The sequence below is a fragment of the Diabrotica virgifera genome, chromosome 5, assembly GCF_917563875.1.
Source record: "Diabrotica virgifera virgifera chromosome 5, PGI_DIABVI_V3a".
NCBI classification, from domain to species: Eukaryota; Metazoa; Arthropoda; class Insecta; order Coleoptera; family Chrysomelidae; genus Diabrotica; species Diabrotica virgifera.
This window is the reverse complement of record NC_065447.1, coordinates 136471461-136496074: the sequence shown is the minus strand read 5'-3', so window position 1 is coordinate 136496074 and position 24614 is coordinate 136471461. Positions and strand designations below refer to the sequence as shown.

The 24614-nt window shown below is 32.6% G+C and overlaps 1 protein-coding gene across 5 annotated transcripts in view; it reads right to left on the bottom strand.

The window, feature by feature from the left end:
- The window catches only part of LOC114333699 (A disintegrin and metalloproteinase with thrombospondin motifs 16), a 764845-nt gene that overhangs the window by 160963 nt on the left and 579268 nt on the right, over positions 1 to 24614 (bottom strand). For all 5 annotated transcript variants that reach the window (XM_050650343.1, XM_050650342.1, XM_050650341.1 and 2 more), the window contains exon 5: positions 5441 to 5527. In XM_050650343.1, coding sequence (XP_050506300.1) covers positions 5441 to 5527 — 87 coding nt within the window. The remainder of the gene's footprint in view (positions 1 to 5440; positions 5528 to 24614) is intronic.

Sequence of the window (24614 nt, the reverse complement as noted above, 5' to 3'; positions counted from 1 at the left end):
AAATCGTAGTGCCTTTATTTATAACAATTAAGAAATTATTTTACGTCATTCACTAAAGAAAGACTTATATTATCTTAAAATAAAAATTATAATAAAATATAATTACATTTAATTATTAAAAATTATTTTTAAAATCGGTGCTTTTGCGAGCGGCCGAATTTTGCAAATCGCCCGGCTTGCTTCAAATCCGCGAGCTCGGGAAATTTTTACGTAACTTGTATTAAATTTTGACAGAAAGATTTGTAGTTGTTGTGTTGAACTACGTACATAAATTTTCTAGCAAGGCAATCCTTCGCCTTCCTGGTTCTTTTTAGAGCAGCAGTACTGATTTATTGTGCAAGTACAGATTGCCATGATGGTCGCCAACATCCAAAATGGATAGTCACTACAAGAAGAAAAAGTTTTATATTGTATAATAAGAAGTAACATTATTATTATTATACAGTGCTAGTCAAAATCCGTACCCCCCTTCGTATCTTTTGAACGGTTATACCTATAATAGTGAAATTTGGAGGGAGGAAATAAACGGACGTATGTTTCTTAACTAGTCATGACAGGTGACGTAATAGTGACAGATGACGTTACAAAGCCACTGTGACCGATAATTTTAAATGGGACCTTATGGCAAGTGATACTTCGTTTGAAAGGTATTCAAAATACCTATTCAGTCATACTAATTTTTTTGGGTTTTAGTTGATTTTGATTTTTGTGAATAAATTAAATAAATATAATATTGTAATTTCGAATTTAATTAATAAAAATCCAAATGTCCGCCTATGGTTTTTTTGTCAAAAAAGTTAACGTTTTTTAATTCTCTAGTAGTTTTTACGTCAACGTCAACCTTTTTGACAAGTAATCATATGCGGAATTTTGAATTATTATTAATTAAATACGAAACTACAATTTTATATTTATTTCATTTATTCATCAAAATAAGCTTAAACTCAAAAAAAATTAGTATGACTGAATAGGTATTTTCAATACCTTTCAAACGAGGTATCATTTGCCATAAGGTCCCATTTAAAATTATCTGTTACAGTGGCGCTGTAAAGTCATCTGTCATAATTACGTCACCTGTCATGACTAGTTAAGAAGCTTACATCCGTTTATTTCCTCTCTCCAAATTTCACTATTATAGGTATAACCGTTCAAAAGATACAAGGGGGGGTACGGACTTTTGACTAGCACTGTATTTATATAACAATGAAAAAATTAAAAATTAGTTATATATTTCATATAATATATTATGTATCATTTTTGTAATATTATTTCTTCAGAAATCATATTTTACATATAAAAGTTTATCAAGAGAAACAAATACAGTGGTAAATAGACTGTATATTATAATGGAAATATTATTAAATTGTTTTCTGTCAAAATTTAATACAAGTTACGTAAAAATTTTCCGAGCGCGCGGATTTGAAGCGAGCCGGCGATTTGCAAAATTCGGCCGCAAAAGCACCGATTTTAAAAATAATTTTTAATAATTAAATGTAATTATACTTTATAATAATTTTTATTTTAAGATAATATAAGTCTTTCTTTAGTCAATGACGTTACTACGATTTTAGTCACTACGATTTAAGAAAAAAAAAAAAAAAAAACAATTATCTCGGCTTCAGTTGGTCGTAGAAAATTTTTATTTTTTTATAAATCTTCGTTTCATCTTCAGCAACAATAATCTGTAAGTTAGAAACTCGTAGGATGTACAGGACCGCTTCAGCTCTAAATGTTTATAACGAAATTTGCCCCCTTATTTTCAAACCCAAAAATTATCTCGGCTTCAGTTGGTCGTAGAAATTTTTTATTTTTTATAAATCTTCGTTTCGTCTTCAGCAACAATAATCTGTAAGTTAAAAACTCATAAGATGTACAGGGCCGCTTCAGTTCTAAATGTTTATAACGAAATTTGCCCCCTTATTTTCAAACCCAAAAATTAGAGGTTTAAAAATGTTTTACGCATTTATTTACATCAGAATATGAAAATATAACTCTATAGAAGGAGACTGGATGTTTCACCAACACCCTAGGATTTTTTTTCAAAAATTTATAGCCTTCGACATTTGACCTCTTGGGATAAACAATTTATAATATCTAAGCAACAAATTCGTTAATCTGGCTTTACAATTTTTTTTATGTTTGGAATTGAAAGATCTTCATTTTAAAGCTTTAAAAAATAAAAAAAATTATTTGTACAATATGTAATGCAATTGTAAAAAACGGCCATCTTGGACTTTTCGCAGGCTGTTTTGCAATAACCAATAAACGAAATTAAACTTACCATAGCTCAAATTGTAAGTTTTTAATTTACTACAACTTTCTATTAAAAAGTTTTTCTCTAAAATCAATATCCTAAGCTGCAAAATTAAAAATCTTTAAAAATTGCAAATTTAACAAATGAAAATCGCAATTAAAAAAAAAAGCGCACAATATTTTTGGTTATATTTTAGTAGAAGTTATTCCTGGCATCGTCCTTTACAACACCTGATAGGTTTCAAAAATTCCTGAATTATATCACGTTTTTTCACCCACAGCCTGGGGTATAAGTTGATATATACAAATAGATTAATTGGAGGTTTTTGGAGTCGCTGAAAACGCCATCAGAACCGATACCCGGGGCACCTGGTGTCTAGGGTCACGTAATCGTCTAGAGTTTCGAGCAATTTTGGCATTAATTAATGCAAACAGATTACACGGGCGGGTTTTAGGGGTTACTGAGTATGAATACTCCATCAGAACTGATCCCGTTCTATCTGGTGCCCAAGGTCACTGCTAAGTCATGTTATCTTTTGGATTTTGGAGAAATTTTGATCACCAGATGATGGCGTATTTTTGTTCAGCGACCCCAAAATTCCCCGAGTAATGTGTTTGCATCAATTTGGAACACCAGGTGCTCCATTGGTCACTATTGATGACGTATTCGTCTTCAACGACCCCAAAAGCTCCCGAGTAACAAAGTCTGGCCCTTAATACACTTTAATCTGGTTTATGCACTTTTTGATGCATTTTATGGACATTGAAATGCAACTTGAATTTGCACCCATTTTTCTGTAGTAGACTTTTTTCCTGACATCATCCTAAACACAGTGCAAAAGTCTCTAGGTACTTTAAAAGTAGATTTAAAAATTGCTAAAAAATGACACATAAAATTTCATAAAATTTAAGGGATTGAAGTGATACGGATTTAATATCCAATTTAATATAAAAATTTTCTAATAATTTATGCATGTCAAAGAGTAATTTTACCAGGAGAAATTTATTTAACCGCTTGTACCAACTAGGCTAATTAAAAAAACCGTTTAAAATTACCAAAACATCAATGGTTCTGAATAAATATGGATGTTCTCAGATCCTTTCTGTTGTTTTTTTTTTCATTTAGCTTGATGATAATCAAAGAGAAAATAACTTGGGGTAAAATAAAGGCAATCAAATACGCGGAATATGAATTTTTTATTTCTTTTAGTAAAGAAAACGAAAAATAATTCGACTTTTGGAGAAAAAAAAAATTGTTGAGTGACTTCTAAAAATTTTTTTAAGGGCTGAAGTTTTCAGAATCTTACTTTTTCATCACAAGAAAATGAAAAAATGATTGAGCAAAAGAAAAAAAAATCAATTTATTTTGAACCATTCTTACTTTTTTTTAAATGGGGAATATACCGTGTGTGGTACAGAGGCCCTTGATGGAATATTCAGGAATCTATGGTTTTTCTTTCCGTCCATGATAGAAAGTACTCATTTATTGCAAGTGTTTAACCAACTTAAAAACTTACCTCCAGAAATACTTGAATTAACACCAGAATTAAACTCTACCAGATATTCAAATAATACTTTTGGCAAAATTCGTTTTAATGTAGATTTCATTTTTAACCCATGCAAGCTGGCGTTTTATTGATTAGCACGTTCAATGGTGAATTCAAGGCAGCATGTGCATTTCTTCCACCTTCTTATAAAGTTGCAGCTATTCCTGATGAAGCCAACGCTAGCGCTACTTGATTTTGCGATTTATCCACGCGAATAACAATAAAATTACGAATTTTGTTAGTTATGGTAGGGGAGCCCAAGCGGGGATTTTTGCAGTTACTCGAGCGCGTCAGATTATCATATTGGAAGAAACCTGATGCCCTTCAGATGTACCTCTACCATATATTGGCTCTTAACACAGGGGAGTTCGTTAAGGGGACCCGAAAAAAAAATATATCCTTAAAAATACTCGAAATTGCCAGATTAAGATAAGGTAAGTTAAGGACATGCAAAAAAGTGTATGTTTCAAAATCTGACGATTTGAGCGGGGCGTAAGGAAATGGGCGAGTTAAAAAGTTTCACAAAAAAGCGAATAATTCGCGAAATGAACGTTAGATCGAAAAACTAAAAAACAGGTGTTCAATATTTTTCAAAAATCTATTGAATGATACCAAACATGACCCCGCACGGAGAGGGTTGCAGGGTAAATTTAAAATTTTAAATACAAATCCCGCGATATTTTGCAAAATAAACATTAGATCGGAAAATATTTTTGAAAAGTCTATCGAATGGTACCAAACACGACTCCCCACGAAGATGGGGTGGGGGGTTACTTTAAAATTTTAAATAGGAGCCCCAAATTTTTATTCCAGATTTGAATTCTTTACGTAAAAATAAGCAACTTTTATTCGAAACATTTTTTCAAATTATGGATAGATGGCGCTATAATCGGAAAAAACGATTGTTGGAAATGAAAAATTAAATTAAAAATGGAAAGTCCCCACTAAAATTGAAAATTTTACTTAACTTTCTTTGATTTTAGGACCTACTCTTCACAACCCAATAGGTCCCCAAAGCGCTCGAGTGACTGCACATTTAGTAGACTTCGCTCCCCTACTATTAGTTGCAATTGTGCAACTAACATTAATTTTACGAAAAATTTCCATCAATGCTTCAGTGTCAAACTGATGTGTTTGTAACTCTTGTTGTCTTTTATAGATTTGATACCGTTGGTACGGTACCGTTGGTATGGTTGGCACGAAAGCAGTCCACGAAGTAATATGGAACACACTCTTACCAAAGAAAACAAAAAGGATTTTTCAGAGCATAGTGCTAAATATTACGGAATACGGAATAAAATAACAACAGTTAAATTGGACTTTATGTGAAGTCTACAAATCACCTGTGCGCATACAATAAGAACAAATAAAGAAGAAAGAGGAAGATCAATAATAAAAAAGTTTGAAAACATGGCCCTGCACATGGCCATGCCCACGGGCATGTACAAAAGATGGCAGAGCACAAGTAAGGATCGAGTGCTGTGGAGTACGATAACGGCGAACTTATAATAGGAAAAAGTCGAAGAAGAAGGGGACATTCAGTACCAGATAATGTGATGGTCAAAATCATATTATTTGAAACTTGTTTGAAGATGTAGATGTTGGTATCTACAAAATCGGATAAAAAGTAATACACTTACCACTACTAGTGCGTCTCCTTCGGTTCTTAGCAATATGGCCGCTTGATTTTCCTCATCCTGATAAAGTTCACCGATATCTTCGTTGGTCTGTAACAAAACAAAAAATTGTACTTTAAGCTATTGAGCTTTATGCACATTAACTTTATCCAATATTCGATTTAGTAATAGAAAAGTGCAACATTAAGCGGTTAAATATGTTTATTCAAAGGTGCTATTATTTATCCTTGAGAAAACCAGGTTTATCAGGTCTAAGTTATTTTCAGTTTTTTCTTATTTCTGTGTATATGTATATAATTAATGTTACCGAACACACGTGAATGCAAAACTAGTGCATACTATTAAAAACCGTTAGGTTTGTTTAATTATTAATTTATTTTATTTACTTAAAGCCGGATAACAGTAATATGTTTCGCGTATTATATTAAACTAATTGAGTGGCAAGTAAATTTAATCAAGCAGATCTATATTAATAGTAGATGCTTTATGACTGGTTGCACCAACAGATCTTAAGCTTAAGATGTGCCTTAAGCTCAGCTTATGAAACATACGCGTTGCACAATTGAGCCTTAGATCAATTTTAAGCCAGCCACAATGGATTTCCACATTGATTGCATCTTAAACTCCGTCTCAGTTAAGACCTGCTTAGATAACAATCGAAAATTGGGGTGCAACATAAGTGAGACTTATGCGGCCCTATCTATAAGCTGAACTCAGCTAAGCTATAGCTTAAGATTTGCTGGTGCAACCAGGCATTAATTGATTAATTAAAGCGTTCGACTAAATAACTTATAATGATAACGTAATATCATTTTGACCAGCCCCAACAGTAAATTTCAAGTTGGAGTAACGGTCTACGTCATCGCAACTTCACTTCAAGTGTACGTAACCATTGGACACCGACGAAGTGTTAATTCCGTTTATAGTGTCTTGTGTCATAGTGTAAATGGTGTCATAAACAAACCCAACGGTTTTTAATAGTATGCACTAGTTTTTGGGTTCACTCATCACGAATATGACGGCCATGGTCTCCAAGGCTTCTGGTGCCTAAGGCCAGTCACGTCTCCTAGAGTTTTGTGGGAATTCGATAAAAAAATTTGGGGTCGCTGAATACGAATATCATATCATCAATGGTCTCCGGGATACCTAGTAGGTACCTAAGAGGGGTTCGTCTCCTGTAGTTTTATGAAAATTTGATACAAAATCAGTGGGTGTTCCACACCAGGTGCCTCAGAGAACTTCTCCGACAAGATATTCGTGTTAAGGGACCCCAAAATCCTTCGTGCAACCACATTGCACTGATTTTGTATTTAATTTTCACAAAACTCCAGGAGACGATCTCGCTCTAATATTCAGCGATCCCAAAAACCTCAGAATAACGAGTTTGTATCTAATTTCCACAAAACTCCAGGAGACTGCATCATAAGCAGTAGGTTTCCCGGAGATCATCGCCGTCATGATTTTCTATCGAATTTTTGTAAAACTCCAGAGGAGGTATATTCTGGTCACCAGGTGCTTTGGAGACTATGGTCGTCATGATATTCGTATTCCGCGAGCCTAAAAAACCACCCGAGTAGTAATACTGAAATCATTTGCGTCAATTATTTCCGCACAAATTTATCATTTTTCATCACTTCGAAACGCATTTGGAAAATGCATGTTCCTTGTTAAATATTGCAATTTTTATTTCGCCATCTTCACTTCAGTTCACAATGGTTCCTAAGACTCTTACCCTTACGAATCGGAAGCAACAAGTTTTGGTAAGTTTAGGATTTTTTACTGCTTCAGTGCCTCGCCTATATATATAGTGTGAACGAAGACAAATCTGAAATGTTTAAGATGAATATGCACATCTCCAAGATTTAACACAGTTTAGAATGGACAGAAAAAATATTGTATTTTGTTAAAGAAAAGACCTTAATTAATTGTTGTTAAAAGTAAAAAAAATCTAGTTTATTTTAAATTTTTATAAATTTTCTTTTGCAATTAAAAAATATTGAAGTGTCTAAAATATATAAATCCTAGCTGAGTGCTTTCGGCTTATAAATCCATCTTCAGAGCTATGCTACAATAAAAAGTTCTCTAATGAATAATAATTGATCTGAGTATTCAAAAGGTTTAACTTACGTCAATAATTTTAAAATACCACTAAGAAGAGAGAGGGATCCCGTGTAAGATTTAAAAAACTTTTACTTCTTATGCAGTTTTTTATTGGTAGAAAACATTTCGTCTGACTTTGGAAAAAAAAGTCTAATGGTGTTGTCGGTTGTGGTTGAATAATTGAAAACATCTAATATGGGCACAAAGGACTCTCACACAAAAAATACATTACAGGTGCAGAGATTTGATCATTTTTACCATCTGAAGCGTACCTACGTTGGCAGCATGCAGAATATAGGCAGGAGCGCATCATAGAAAAAAGTGTTGTGTGATTGGGTAGAATGCGATCTTACCCTTCAAAAAATATGTCACGTATTTCAGCACCTGGTTAATTGGAAGGATACTACAAATCTGGCCTCCACATAAGTGGTCTGTAGCTTCGACATAATAGGTGTGAAATTTTAAACGTTCTTGTTGTTGATTGGATAGGAAGGGTGCCATAATCTAGCCTCCATTCTAGGTACATAGCCTCCATACGGTACTTCCAATATTTAATATTTTATTCAAGTGGACAGTAAAGGTAAAACACAAACAACTTTTGTTTCTTACTTATTTATTTATACGATAATGTGACATTTTACATAGAAATATGAGTATTTAATTTGGATTAAATAAATGTTTACTTGTTGAATTTTTTCACCGTCTGCACACAACAGCTGAACGGAGCCATTAGACCTAACAACAAAACGCGAAATAAGGTGTGTATTTTAAAACTGTTGGATAAACAGTACCTACAATCAGAAAATCTCTACCTTACAATCAGAAAAACTTACCTTACTCGATTACAAAATAACAAAAATATCAAAAAACACGACTGAATATCAGCTTTTTATGGTGACACAAACACATCACATAACCGACCATATAAAATAACTGAACGACAACGAATGAACGAACACGAACACTGGACACAGATTCACAGATAGCGCAAGATTTGTCAAAAGTCATGTTCCACCAATCACAATGCCGACATCAGCGCCTCTGACAAAATGGAAGTAAAATAAATACGATTCATCATCATCATCATTGGCTCGACAGTCCTTTCTGGGTCTTGGCCTGTTCCAGGATTCTTCTCCACTCTGATCGGTTTCGTGCTTTCTTTCTCCAGTTTTTTATTTTTAAGGTTTTTATATAATTTTCTATTTGTTCTAAATATCTCAGCTTCGGTCTTCCTCTTGTTCTTTTTCCTACTGGCATCTGTTTGAATATTTTGTTTGGCATTTCGCCTTCTTCCGATTACAAATAAATACGATTCATCATCATCATCATTGGCTCGACAGCCCTTTCTGGGTCTTGGCCTGTTCCAGGATTCTTCTCCACTCTGATCGGTTTCGTGCTTTTTTTCTCCAGTTTTTTATTTTTAAGGTTTTTATATCATTTTCTATTTGTTCTAAATATCTCAGCTTCGGTCTTCCTCTTGTTCTTTTTCCTACTGGCATCTGTTTGAATATTTTGTTTGGCATTTCGCCTTCTTCCGATTACAAATAAATACGATTAAATACTTGTTTTTTTTTAGAGTGCGCGGGGCATGGAGCGCATAAGGCATTTACTGACAGCCGACATAGACAGGATGTGCTCGCTTAGATGCTTTCCTTTTTCCTCACAACAAGTGACAGTTGACATATGACATGTTTAGCAAATTTGAATACTGAACATTTTTAGAAAAGTGAATAATTGCATTGAACAATTTTTAAAAAAGTCTGCGGCTACATACATCTGGTTTTTAAAAATAAAATACATGTTGAGAAAAGCCTTAAGGTTCAAGATAAATCAGTTGTAAGTTATCCCCCAAGAACAAAATTCGACTCCTTTTTTAAAGGAATAGAGGATGTGAAGAAACTTGATGGTGAAGTTTTATCATATTATTGAATCTTTTAGAAGAACGAGTGATGACTAAAGAAACGAAACTTAATTCTGATTTTTGCTTAAATACACAAATCAATCTTAATTACAACTATAACCCTTTATTCAGACTCTTGTGGGAGACTTTAGAGGCAGAAGTTTGACCTCATGCAATTAAAATCAATTTTTTAAAATTTTTTAATTCTTTATTAAATATTAATCATTTGGCAACTTATTCTTCTTTAAATAGCAGAAAATATTTTTCAAAAATTCATTTTTAACATAATTTCCATCTTTTGATAAAAACATAGTACACTTACTGTAATTTGTGACTTATCCAATAATGTGATAAAACTTCACCATCAAGTTTCTTTACATCCTCTATTCCTTTAAAAAAGAATAGAATTCTGTTTTTGGGGTATAACTTGTCAACTGATTTATCTTGTACCTTAAGTGTTTTCTCAACGTGTATTTTATTTTTAAAAACCAGATCTTTGTAACTACAGACTTCGTTAAAAATTGCTCAATTCGATTATTCACTTCTCTTAAAATTTTCAATATTCAAATTTGCTAAAAATGTCAACTGTCACTTGTTGTGAGGAAAAAGGAAAACATCTATGCCTCATGCGCTCATGCCTCCATTCTGCATGCTGCCTATGTACACTTCAGATGGTAAGGTTTTTTGACATTACCATGATCAAATCTCTGTAATCTGTAATGTATTTTTTGTGTGAGAGTCCTTTGTGCCTGTATTAGATGTCTTCAATGTTTCAACCACAACCGACAACACCATGAGACAATTTTTTTTCCAAAAGTCAGACAAAGTTTTTTTCTACCAATAAAAAACTGCATAAAAAGTAGAAGTTTTTTTAAATCTTACATGGGATTACTCTCTCTTCATAGTGGTATTTTGAAACTATTGACGTAAGTTAAGCCTTTTGAATTCTAAGATCAATTATTCATCAGAGACCTTTTTATTTTAGCATAGCTCTGAAGATGGCTTTACAAGCCAAAAGCGCCCAGCTAGGATTTATATATTTTACACACTTCAAAAGTTTGCTTCTCCCTGTCTTTCAGTAGTCATAAGTGTGTACAAAAACTATTTCAGTCTTTACATTAATTAAAAAATATGTTTACTTATTCTAAACAGAGTCAATGTATCAACTGCCATGCGTTGGCGATGATTCATTCAGTGTTTTATTAACCTAGGTCATCTTCGTCATCCTCATTTAGTTTCAAAACAGCTGTTCGTTGCCGTCGATAACTATATTAAGTCCACCAACGCATTGCCATTTTCCTTTCTTGTCCATTCTTTTACTATAAAATTGTAAATTATTACCGACTGCAAAGATTGAGAGTGAAAGTTTCGAAGCAGAGTACGCCTTTACTATTAACTGAAAAACACAAGCGCCGAGAAAAGGTATATAAAGGGTATTATCTTCGTTTAGGTTATTATTGATTATTGATTCTACGAAAAAACATCGTTAAATGAGGATTAGAAGTAAACACCTATAAAAAATAATAGTAGATTATATTAGTCTACGGACCGGTTGTTCGAACGCTAATCAACAATGATCACTATCAAATATTTAATTACTGTTACCAACTGTCAATGTCAACTTTGGTTGGGTTGTTGAAAACATAATTGATTATAATTATGAGATTAGTTAATCAATTAACATAACAATTATTAACATAAAAGATTAACTAATTTCATAATTGTAATCAATAATTATGTTTTCAGCAACCCAAACAAAGTTGACATTGACAGTTGTGACAGTAATTAAATATTTAATAATAATCATTTTTGATTAGCGTTCGAACAACCGGCCCTAAGTGTACTGAAACGAATAGGGTTAAAAGTGCAAATATCATTATTGAGAATCCATTTCATGTATCGCAATATCTGTTAACTTATAACATAAATATGTATATATAGCTATACAACAGAACATCAAAATTGAGAAATGCATAATGTGAAAACAACGTTACGAAAAAACGGCTTCTCAACTTATACCATCGAAAAAGCTGAGAATGCTCGAAGAAGAATTAAGGACCTAACAGAAGATGAAACACCGATTGCCAAAATCATTCTGCAATTTGTGAAGGGTACAACAGAGAAAATAGGGGGAGTGCTGAGAAAACACAAAATATAATCGATATTTAACACAGATAGAAAAATCTCGACCTACTATTTTACCAACAGCAAAAACCAAAATATCGTTAGAAAATCAAGGAGTATACGAAATTCCATGTGAGGATTGTGAAAAGTCATACATCGGACAGACCAACCGAAGAATCCATGTTAGACGAGAAGAACAAGAAAATGTCATCGAAAGGAGAGAAAAAACGTCATCCCTTGCATGTCGCAAATACAGAACATATAATAAACCTGAATCAAATGACGATGCTAGCTAACATAGAAATCAAAAGAAAACGTGAAATCAGAGAATCGATAGAAATAGAAAAAAGTCTCAACAGTCTAAACCAAAGAGATGATGCTCAGTGACTTACTACAACATGAAAAACTATACTAAAGAAAATGACAAAAATAAATCAGACAACGACATCGACAAGTAATACCCCTCCTACTCATCCAACCCTATAAAGGGCAAAATAAAAATAGCCAGAAACCCTTCTGAGAAAGCGCGTCAAGATCGACTAAATAAGTAACCGTATTGATGAAAAGAGTAAGTTTAAGACTACCTAGTCAGAATGGTCACTAACATAGTGACTAAGGTAGTCCAAGAAGTTATCCTAGGCACCAGGCAGACGTAGAACTAATACAGGCAGACAGGGGATACTTGAGGATAGGCTCCTGGAATCCGGGCGGCATATCAACAAACCTAAACATCATGGATGAACTCCTAATAGATACGAGATGGATATCGTATCAATACAGGAAACTAAGCTTACCAACGACTTTAACCTAAAGTTTCCTGGGTACGATGTATACAGAAACGACCTCACAAGAAGATCGGGAGGAACGGCCATCCTAGTCAAGAAGGGAATTAAACATACAAGATTCACGACTCCACCAATGGTAAACATGGAGTCAACAACAATAGAAGTGAAAATGGGGCAAGACGCAGTCAGAACAACATCAGCCTACGTAAGACCGCACGACCCATTAATGGACGATGACCTAGATGCGTTCCTAAACACCGCCGAAACATCGATAATAATAGGAGACCTAAATGCGAGATCCCCCAACTGGAACGATAGAGCTACGAACAGAAACGGACGACTACTAAATAGCTACATAGAAAATAATGACGACAAAGTGGAAATGGGCCCAGAAGAACCAACACATTTCCCAGAAAACGGACTTCCCACCCACATTGACATCGTTGTGGCTAAAAACCTATTACTACAAGCAGAACTAATCATCCTAAACGAAGGAACAACAGACCACAACCCTATTCTACTAGAACTAGGAACATGGGAAGAAACAAACCCGCCGAAAAGAATAAAAAAGAAAATAAAGTGGACAAATTATAAAAGATTAGTGAGTGAAGGAATAAATATAGTGCCAGTTATAAATAACCCACAACAAATAGAAGAAAAAGTCCTAGAGCTAGAAATCATCATCCGAGAAGCCACTAGAAATAGCACAACAGAAAAAGAAGTCGAGATCCACACGGGAAGGTTCAAAGACATACCAAAAGAAGTACAAGACCTGACAAGGGAAAAAACAGAGCGAAGCAAATAGCCAGAAGAACAAGAAACCGAGTAGACAAAACCTGGACAAACACACTGAACAGAGAGGTCAAGACCAGACGATCCAGAAGACATCATCCCCCCAACATCACCGGAAGAAATAAACGAACACATAAAAAATAGTTCACTGAGGAAAGCGCCTGGTATAGACGAAATAACAAATAGAGCCCTAAAATATTTGCCCATAAGAGCTATAGTGTACTTTACAAACATAGTGTAATACTAAGATATAAAATATTCCCAAATAGATGGAAAGAGGCCCATGTCATCATGATTCCATAACTTGGCAAGAACCACACGTTCCCGCAGAACTACAGGCCAATCAGTTTACTCCCAGCGATTAGCAAGATAGTGGAAAGAATTATCCTCAGCAGACTGCAAGCGGAAACAAATAGACTAGAGATAATCCCTGAAGCTCAATTTGGATTTAGAGCAGAGCACTCCAGCGAGCTACAAGTACTCAGACTAACTGAGTACATAGCAGTTGGATTCAACGACAAGCAGTACACTGGAGCAGCATTCCTGGACGTAAGCAAAGCTTTCGACAGAGTATGGCATAAGGGGATCATATATAAAATGCGAGGTTATGGGTACAGCGGGGCGATGACGAGGCTGATCTCTTCGTACTTGGGCGGCCGGAGCTTCAGGGTCCGGATAGGACAAGTCCTGTCCGAGCTCGGAAGCCCGGAGGCTGGAGTGCCACAAGGAGCAGTCCTGTCACCTCTGCTGTACACAATATACACCGCAGACGTACCTAGAACACCAGGTACCCTTATAAGCCTCTACGCCGACGACACAGCGATAGCGGCCAAACACAGACAAGTAGACATAGCAGTGACCAACCTGCAAACAGCGTTAGATGACATCGAGGAATGGAGTATAAAATGAAAGATAGCCATCAACTCTGAAAAGACGCAAGCAGTACTATACAAGAAAGGTAGACAGCAGCCAGAAGAACAACTGGCGGTGCAGAACAACCTCATCGAGTGGAAAGATGAAGCTAAATACCTGGGAGTCATCATGGACAAAGGATTAACCTTCCAAAACATGTAGAAGCCACAGTCTAGAAGGCCAACATGGCGAGAGCATCATTAAGAGGACTCACAGGCAAGAAAAGTAAATTAAGATTAAAAACGAGGTTAAGATTAATAAACAGCATAATATTACCGGTATTAACATACGCATCTCTCGCATGGGGACATGTATGCAAAACACACAAAAAGAAGATTCAAGCGGCCCGCAACAGCAGCCTAAGAGAAGCAGCCAAAGTCCCGAGGTACGTCGCAGAACGATTGCTGTTCAGAGAACTACAACACAGGTGAGAGTCACTGAAGTGATGACAGACAAGGCAAGGGTCAAATTCGCGGAGGTGGAACACCACCCAAGCCCCATACTGCGAGAGATGGAAGCACAAACGTCCCAAACAACAAATAGTGGAATAAAGTAAAGAAAATAAAGAGAAACATAAAGTGATAAAGAAGTAAAATAAAAAAATAGTAGATAGTTCGTAGCTTGAAACACCAACTGCCGAAGAAACACGAAATCACAAGCGTAGGTCCAACATCACGATCAGGTAAAGACAGCCCTTAAGAAAATAGAAGAAAAGGCGCAAGCCACCAAAAAAACATAAAAAACAAAAAAAGGCGCAAGCCACAAAAAAAAACACAAAAAACATAAAACAAAAAATACTTGAGCACCACACCATTGGATTGAGCTCAGTGGGGCTTGGTACAATGACTTGGGGCCCAAGCAAGCAATTTTAGTTCCGCGGATAAGTAATTAGAAGATAAAGGCATAGAGCGCTCCACGCTGGCCTAGTTTTGAATTCGATTAGGGCACCACATTGGAATCTTATTACCCAGGATTCCTTTGTGAAGAGCATTTGGCTGATAGTTGTGCCCCCATCGCGCATCAGCGTGCTATGGATTGGAGCGAGGTGGGGTGATCCCTGTTTTTACTCGGGTGACATCAGCAGAAAGCGGCAAAACAGCTTTAGTTGCCAATACTTAAAGAAATATGTGAACAACAAAAATATATCAACAATAGGGCTTTTCATTCACAGTCATTTGTTTCGAGCTTCTGTCATGTGTCACATAATATTAATATATCTACGACATACGTTATTGGTATATACAATAATACAAACCAAAGACGTATGACGTAGATATATTAATATTATGTGACACATGACAGAAGCTCGAAACAAATAACAATCGATGAAAAGCCCTATAGCGCATAGGAAAATGTGAACACAAATGCCAATCATACACTATACATACATACATATGCAAGACACAATACACACAATACAATTTACTGCTTATACATTAAAAAACTCGCTATTTACGAACACTCCCAAACGCAGAATCAGATATAACATTTTTAGAAATAATGAAAAACACACGCACACTAATCTGAATTTGATATATATTACAGGACATAAAACATCCATACTCATATCTTTTCGGCCAAAGCATGGCTGTTACCCAAAACAGCAGAGGCAAGTACTTCAAACTTCAACGTTTTGATTTTGACACAACATAACAACAACAACTGACGGTTATACACACCTTTTTTCAACACAATTTCTTTTTTCATTCATTTTTTTTGAAAACGATTTCCTGAGTAGAAATCGAAACTCTAAATTTTTTAGGAAAAATGTAATTGTCATTACAAACAAACTGTGGCTAATCCCATAAAAACATAACATCTATAAATTTTGTTGTTGTGTTACTACCTTAATTATTGTAATATTTTAGTTATTTCGGTTTTACTCGATTGTATGAAATAGTTTAATTTATTTATACAATATTGTCGCGACTATGAATAAAACTTCAGTTAAGTTATCTACCAGTCGAGATTCGAATTGGCCTACTTTTGGTCAATATTATATCACTCATTTACGTATAGTAGTGCTTGTTACCTTTTTTTTTAATAATTAAGACCAATCCGCATTCTACCTGAATCATTCCACCTAAAATGTAATTATAATAAAAAAGCAAATTCGCAAAAAGGAATAAAACTGTTAGATTGTCAAATTATATTCAACGAAAATTTTGTATTCGTTTATAAATTCGCAGAGTCTGTTCGTGCGCCGCCGCTCCTGCAATATTTAGAGCCAGTATAGCGATGGATTCCTATGTAGTTTTCTCTCTTGAATCCAAATCTGAAAACGGAATTTCGGTATCTCTAACCATCTTCGAGATATCCGTCTTCAAAGTCGACATTGTGACGTCACAATCCTTGTTCAAATATATTTGTTTTCGTTTGACGCAACTAAACGTCAACACAAAATTGAAACGTCAAATAAATAAGAGTTATTTATGTAAGTCAGTAAAGTCGAACAAGTCTGATATTATGACCAAAGGGAGCGAAGCGAGCGAGGTGAGTAACAGACGAGTTCAATAAAGAGTCTTTACTAACGTGCTGCATACAAAATTTTATCGCCAATTATAAAAAATATTAACATTTACTTAACACTTTCTTAATTACATCCTTCTAATGAAAAAAGAGTGTGTGTACTTTGTACGAAGGTAAGAAGTTATACTTCTATTATTATGATTTCAACAAAATAAATATATTTTGAACAATTTAATTTAATTTTTATTTAAATATTAAACTAATTACTTAAATACTTAAAATAATACCAAAAATTAAAAATAACGTTAATAGTTACGTCATTGTTTATGAGCTATGGTCTTTCGCAGTTGCTCTTCCCTTGATGAATCGCAGAAAATCTAAATAAATAGTCATATTTTGTTTAATCTCTTTATTGTACAAACATACAAAAAATGAATAGTAATAATTTTATATAATAATAGTAATTTTATTTTTTTTTTTAATTTTAGACGAAATAAAAATTTCGCATGACAATAATGACAGAATGCTTTTACATGATGGCCGGTTTCGATGTTTAATCGATAAATATTGAATACCTAATATTACTAAATCTGTAGTTTTGATTTATGTTGTATGAATATAATTGCAAAATACTACATAATTTCACTTTTTGAAATAAATTTAATTAATAAAACGTACATTTTGTAAAATATTTTTAATAATTAAAGTAAAATAAATTTTAAGTTTACTCAAATAAATAATCGATTACTGCCATCGACCACTTAAATTCAATCTTGGTTAATCTGATTAATAATCGCGGCAGCTAAAGTAAAATTCTTCTTTCAGTACAATAAAGTGTTACTTTACTGCCGCAAATGAGTACAATAATGAATGACTTTAGTGACGGTTGGCGATCAATTTTAATATTAATGTTTATGTAGTGTTAAATGACAGCTTACTATTTTTTTATTTAAGCTGTCTATCCAATGATATGTATTATGTACATTATATTTATGTATACATTTAGTCTGGGCTAATTAGCAAAATTCATGGAAAAGTTATTTACCAGCAATTTTATTGCTGGAATCGAATTATAAGATCCTATATATTAATAATATAGGTATGCAAAGTCCGCAGATAGTGTGCTACTTCTTTTATAAACAAAATGGCGTCGACAAATCGTATTTTTTTCAATACTTGCTCTATAACTTCGAAGATTTTAACTTTACAACAAAAACACCCAAATAAAAATTCACCGCAATTAAATTCTGCATAGAGATATGTTTTTCACGATTTGCTCCGACGAAAATTTTTCTCGGAAAATGCGGGTTTTCCTAACAAAAACTCTAATTTTCATATAAAGTTTTAGGTAAATAATTATTAATCAATAATTAAATAACTTAGTGACATCAAATCTTTCTTGGTATAGATTGCAATTCCAGAAGCTGGTGAAAATTAAACGAATATTTTAGCAACAATTAAATTGTTAATTAACAATTTACGATCGCAATAATAACCAAAATAATCATGATACCTTGATCAAACTTTTAAAGATTATAAAGTTAAGATGCTTATTTAATATTTTATCGACAAAATATAAATTTTTCTTTTTTTTTGCATAATCTTTAAATTTGAAAAAAAAATAGTTATAATACACTGGTCTAATTAGTAAAGTACAAAGAAAGGTTATTTACCAGCAATTTTATTGCTGGAATCAAATTATAAGATCCTATTTATTATTAATATAGGTATGCGAAGTCCGCAGATAGTGTGCTACTTTTTTTATAAACAAAATGGCGCCGACAAATTGTACTGTTTTCAATTATTGCTCTATAACTCCGAAGATTTTAACTTTACACCAAAAACACTCAAATAAAAATTCACCCCAATTTAATTATACATAGAGGCATGTTTTTTCCGATTTGCTCCGACGAAAATTTTCGTCGGAAAATGTGGGTTTTCCCAACAAAATCTCGAATTTTCAAATAATTTTTTTTGGGCCAGTAATTATTTATTAATAATTATATAGCTTGGTGAAATAAAAGCTTTCTTGGTATAGATTATAAATTCAGAAGCCGGTGAAAATGAAACGAATATTTTAGCAACAATTCAATTGTTAATTAACAATTTACAGTCGCAATAACAACCAAAATAATCATGACACATTGATCAAACTTAGAAAGATTATAAAGGTGTGATGCCTATTTAATATTTTGTCGACAAAATATATTTTTTTCATTTTTTTGCATAATCTTTAAATGTTTAAAAAAATTGTTATAAACAAATTAACATTTCTCAGAAATTGTTTATTATATTCTAATTTTAAAAAAATACTTAAAATGCGTATTTCATAGGTCTTGAAAATGAATGCTTTAAAAAAATTTTCCAACCATTTGCAAAAAAGTTATGAAACAGCAAAGTAAATATACGATTTCTCCGTTGTTTATAATTTGTTTTAATTGTTTCAAAGCTTAAAAGTGAGTCTATGGTACAATCTAATTACTCACAAAGAATGTCAAAAATCAGTGCAATGGTTACATTTTAATGAAAGATTAAAAATACTTTTGTAATTTTTAGCGCAAAAGTAGGCCTGATACAGAGTCGGAGCTAAATTGTTCACTCGAAGCGACTGACACGCAGCATATACATTATTTATTAAAAGTGAATATTTTAGCTACAGTACTGTATTACTCTACTTTCGCGCGTGTAAATTACAAAAAAATATATTTATAATCTTTAATTAAAATATAACCATTAAACTGATAATCGTTATTTTTTATAAATAATTAGCTTGTACTTTAAACTCACTTCTACGCTTTGATAGAATTAAAAAAAATTATAAACACCATAGTAATCGTATTTTTACTTTGATGTTTCATAACTTTTTGGCAAATGGTTGCAAAAAAGTTTTAAAGCATTCATTTTCAAGATATTTGAAATGCGCATTTTAGCTATTTTTTAAAATTATAATAAAATAAAAACTTTTTGAGAAAAGTTAATTTGTTTATAACTATTTTTTTAAACATTTAAAGATTATGCAGAAAAATAAAAAAATTATATTTTGTCGACAAAATATTAAATAGGCATCTCATATTTATAAGATTTCAAAGTTTGATCAGTGTATCTTAATTATTTTGGTTATTATTGCGACCGTAAATTAATAATTAACAATTGAATTGTTGCTAAAATATTCGTTTAATTTTCACTAGCTTCTGGAACTATAATATAAACCAAGAAGTGTTTTAAGTCACCAAATTATTTAATTATTGGTAGATAATTACTTATCTAAAACTTTATTTGAAAATTAAAGATTTTGTTGGGAAAACCCGCATTTTCCGAGGAAAATTTTCGTCGGAGCAGATCGGGAAAAACACATCTCTATGCAGAATTTAATCTCGGTGAATTTTTATTTGAGTGTTTTTGTTGTAAAGTTAAAATCTTCGGAGTTATAGAGCAATAATTGCAAAAAACACGATTTTCGGGCGCCATTTTGTTTATAAAAAAAGTAGCACACTATCTGCGGACTTTGCATACCTATATTATTAATATATAGGATCTTATAATTCGATTCCAGCAATAAAATTGCTGGTAAATAACTTTTCCCAAAAATAGCCTATTCTCCGATAATCAGCCCAGACTAATTATATTTATGTATAATATTATATATACATGCTCATAATATTTTATGGGAAACTTTTTTATTTTTAATTTTACGAAAAGAAGTATTCTTCATAAAAGTTCTAAATTTCCTAAAAGCTGAGATTCAACTATCAGATATAAAATTTTATCTATATTATACTAGGTATGTCGAAAAATATGAATTTCGCTAAGAGTAAAGTATTGTAACCTCGGAAACCTTTTTTGGATGGTGCTAGAAAGGTCACCAATGGAGACACTGCGAACGGCAGCCAGATGGTTGGTGAAAAGCGATTCGTGGGTTCGAAACTAGCTTCTGGAACGTGGAATGGGGCCAATAGAAGAAATAGGTAAAGATAAGACAAGAGAAGGTAGATTAGAGAAGGGACAGAAACAGATAAAAAGATAGTAAAATTACCAAAGATAAGGGAAGATAGAAAGAGGGCGCCACTTAACTTTTTGGGGTTACAAGGGGGAAATTAAGAAACATTAGAGACGGAAACAGGTAAGGAAAGATAATTAGGTTCTGAGACCAAATATCAGAAAGGATATGAACAGTTAATTAGTAAAAGAAATAAAAAATGTTGTCAATACACTACATAAAGAAATAATAAATATATTCGGTGACAGTCGTCCACCTACTTACCTACAAAACTTATTCTACGTGATCTTTCTCCTGGTCGAAGATAATATAGTGATTGGTTATGTTACTTAACAAATATTTAGAGGTAATCTCTTATCAGGAAACTTATTAGGAGTAGATAAATAAAAATCGTGAAATAAACAAAAAACAATATATTGAACAAATGGTTCACCAGAAGGGTGAATCCCAAAAACACAACAAGAAATAAAGAGGAAACTACATACACAAATAAAAACTGCACCAACTATTAATGTGTGGTTGGGTACAGGTAGAAATAAACAGTAAATATGATAAAAGAAATACAAGTATCATAATATGGTAAAATCATGCACAATTAAAAACACAGTAAAGAGAGCCTGGTTATGAATTAAAAAAATCAAATCAAGCATCTATCATGAAAAGTACTCTCTTTGCTGTTTAGGGCTTATCTCGAGATCACTGATATGGTAAATTTAACGATGGATAGAATATATAAAGAACAACTATATAATAAAATTAAATGCAAAACATACAAAGTTAAAAAAAGTTTATAGTTAGTTCAAAATTAAAAAACCACCCCGCACTCGGTTTTATTAAAAATAGCCAATCGCACAGCTTTTAATTAAATAGTTAATCTAAAAGAAAGGGTTGAGGTAGATAGACCGTGGATTAGCTTTACTTTTGGAGATAATTGGATGTATGTTTAATTAAGACACTTACAGTAACTCTGAAGATGTTGCTTCTTAAATTGCACTGAATCTAACTTTACTTTAACTAGTAATCAAGCACCGAAGTTACTTATATGGTAATTTGAATCTAATCGGATGTTAGATCCAAATACAGATACGAGAATAGAGTGAATACCACTCAGATATGATCATAAGATAGAGTGACTTCTCACTCCCAAGATATATTGCAGATAAGATATAAGATACTAGAGACACACGTCTGCACTCCAAGATATTCAGTCTTCATTCGCAATCTTTGCGATGCGTTTTCTCTAAAAAAAAGTGGGGGTATGTCCCCTCTCAAAACAATTACATTTCTCAAAAAGAACCGAGCTATTTACTCACCGACCTATTATAAGTTTGTCCAACTAGACAACCTTAAGCTATTAACAAATTTTCAGCTTGCTATTAATCAACTTTTTTTTATACGCGGGATCCAGACCTATTGTTTCAGGTGATGAATCTTGAAATTTGTCTGTTTAAATATATTATCAACTTTGAACTGTCAAAGCGTATGCATTTGACTTGACATTGCTCATTGCGTATGTACCACCTTCGATACAGAACGTCATCTCGTAATTTTATTGGTTAAATTAAATATCTTTATCGTAATGAAAATCTGTATCATAATGAAGCCCATTATGATACAGGTATTGAAATCATAATTGATATATTAAAATATGATAGAAAAAATCAAGGTCTCATATTTTTTTTAATAAAATTAATAATTATGTGCATAACTATTGCACCATACCTACATGCTTTTTTAAGTACTTCCATAATCTCAGAGTCAGAGTATCCTACCGGATAATTCCAAAACACTACCGAACATCAAAACCACAATTCTAGTTTTTGTTAAAATCGTATAAATAAAACTAATAGCTTTACTAATAAAGTTTATTCGCATGAGATATGCACTGGATGTAGACATTAGTTGACAGCGATGTTATCATCGGCAACATACGAGATGGCTATTTACGTTCAGGTTTTGAATATTTTTGGATAACAGTTACTTGCATAATCGCGAAAATTATTCAATTATTTAAATAATAGGATTATTTTTTCACTAATTATGTATTCGGTGACTACAATACTTTATATACTATTAAATAAAATCTAATAATCGAGAAACCCACATAACAATTTCATGTTCTTAGTAGATTCATAGAACATACTTTTTAGAAAAAGTATATACTAAGAATATGCGTAATTACCATTGCGAATGTCCAGAGCACATACTGAGTATATACTATATTACAGTACTTAAACGTTCTATGTATATACTTAGAATGTACTACCGCACTTCTTTTCAGTATATACTAAGAATATACTTTTTAGAACATTCCAAGGACGTGCTATAAACCTTCTATTTATATACTTAGAGCGTACTACCGCACATCTTTTTAGTTTATACTAAGAACGTACTTTTTAGAATATTCCAAGGAAGTGCTATAAACCTTCTATTTATATAATTAGAACGTACTACTGCACATCTTTGTATTAGAAGAATATATTTTTAAGGATATTCTAAGAAAGTGCTATCAAGTGCTATATTGCTCAGAAGTATGTTTTCAGCATCACCTAATCTCATCTTAGGTTCTACTGGTTCTACCAAATACCTATTATATTTACATATTTTAATGGCAAATGAGAATGTAGTTAGTACCTACATTCTGCAATATTACTTAAAAAGTAAATACATATTTATAAATTTTAGTTATCTATATAAACTATTATATTATAATATTTAGCTAAACTAAACTATGTATGAGTAACTAAAATTTATATACTTATATGTACTTACTTATATTATTAAATGTATTATATGTATTTATTAAATAATATTCAGTTACCAAAATAGATTATTACTAGTACTTTATTATCATTCGTCTTTAACACTGCCACACTGCATAGATACATATTTTCGATTTCATATGTTACCGTTGTTTCCTACCCTGATCCATTCAGGTAAGAAATGCTCAGAATAAGACAGGTCGGAGTTAGGGGGATATGTATTGTGGAAGTGGAATAACAACATCAGTGCACTGGTGAGGGTTGCCAAACGGAGGAAAATTTCACTTTTTGTGGGAATTTTTAACATAAAAGGTGATAAAGGGAAAAGTTAACTCAAAAGGGAATTTTTGTTCCAGTCCAAATTATTAAATATTAAAAAAATCAAAATATTTGAAAATAATTAAACACATCTTCTCAGATTTTGTAGACAGGAGGGAATTTTTTTATAAAAGTGGGAATTTTTAAGGTTGACGGAAAAAGCTTACTCGATGGTTGGCAACACCAAATCCTTTGGTTGTGGGTTTTGGCATGCTTTGGTTCTGGAATGGCCCGTATCACAGACTCCCGTATTGAATTGAATGTTACCTAAATTCAAATTCCAACGATGTAAAAATACTCGTGATAAACTCGAAATGGTAAAGTTATATCAATTATGAAAACGATTTTTTAATAATAAACGTTAATACAATTAATGTTTAAACTTTTTTACCATACAACAATTTTGAAATGAAATTCGTCCAATACTACCTACATACATAAATTTTATTAATTATTCTAAAATATAACGAAGTTGATAATCTATAAGGCTAATATTATACTTCCTATATATACATATGGTTTTTAAGATATTTTAAAAGTATCTACTTATAAGTATGTGTTAAGAATGTACTTATAAGTATGTGCTAAGAATATTCGATAAAGGTATATTCTAAGAATAAACTTTTACGAATATTCCGAGTTACCACGTACACGAATGTACTCAGTATATTCGGTACGAGAATATACTTTAAAAGTATATGCAAAGAACATGAAATTTAGAATGTTTTTTAAGGTACATGCTATGCTTGTATTAAAAAGAATATACTCCGACGAATGTCATGATACGAACATGATACGAACATCATTGTTATGTGGGAAAGAGCCAAAGTGTTACTGTTACTATTAAACGAGTACATACATTTTGAACACCTTTAGCAAGTATAATCTTTGTTTACATGCACTGCATGTTTTATTTGAATTTAGTGTAGATGACATCGGGGCTGCTATGAATGTGGTTATAAAAATTGGTGTTTATGACAGTTTCATTATGATTTCTCGTCTTATGGCTCCAAGTTTC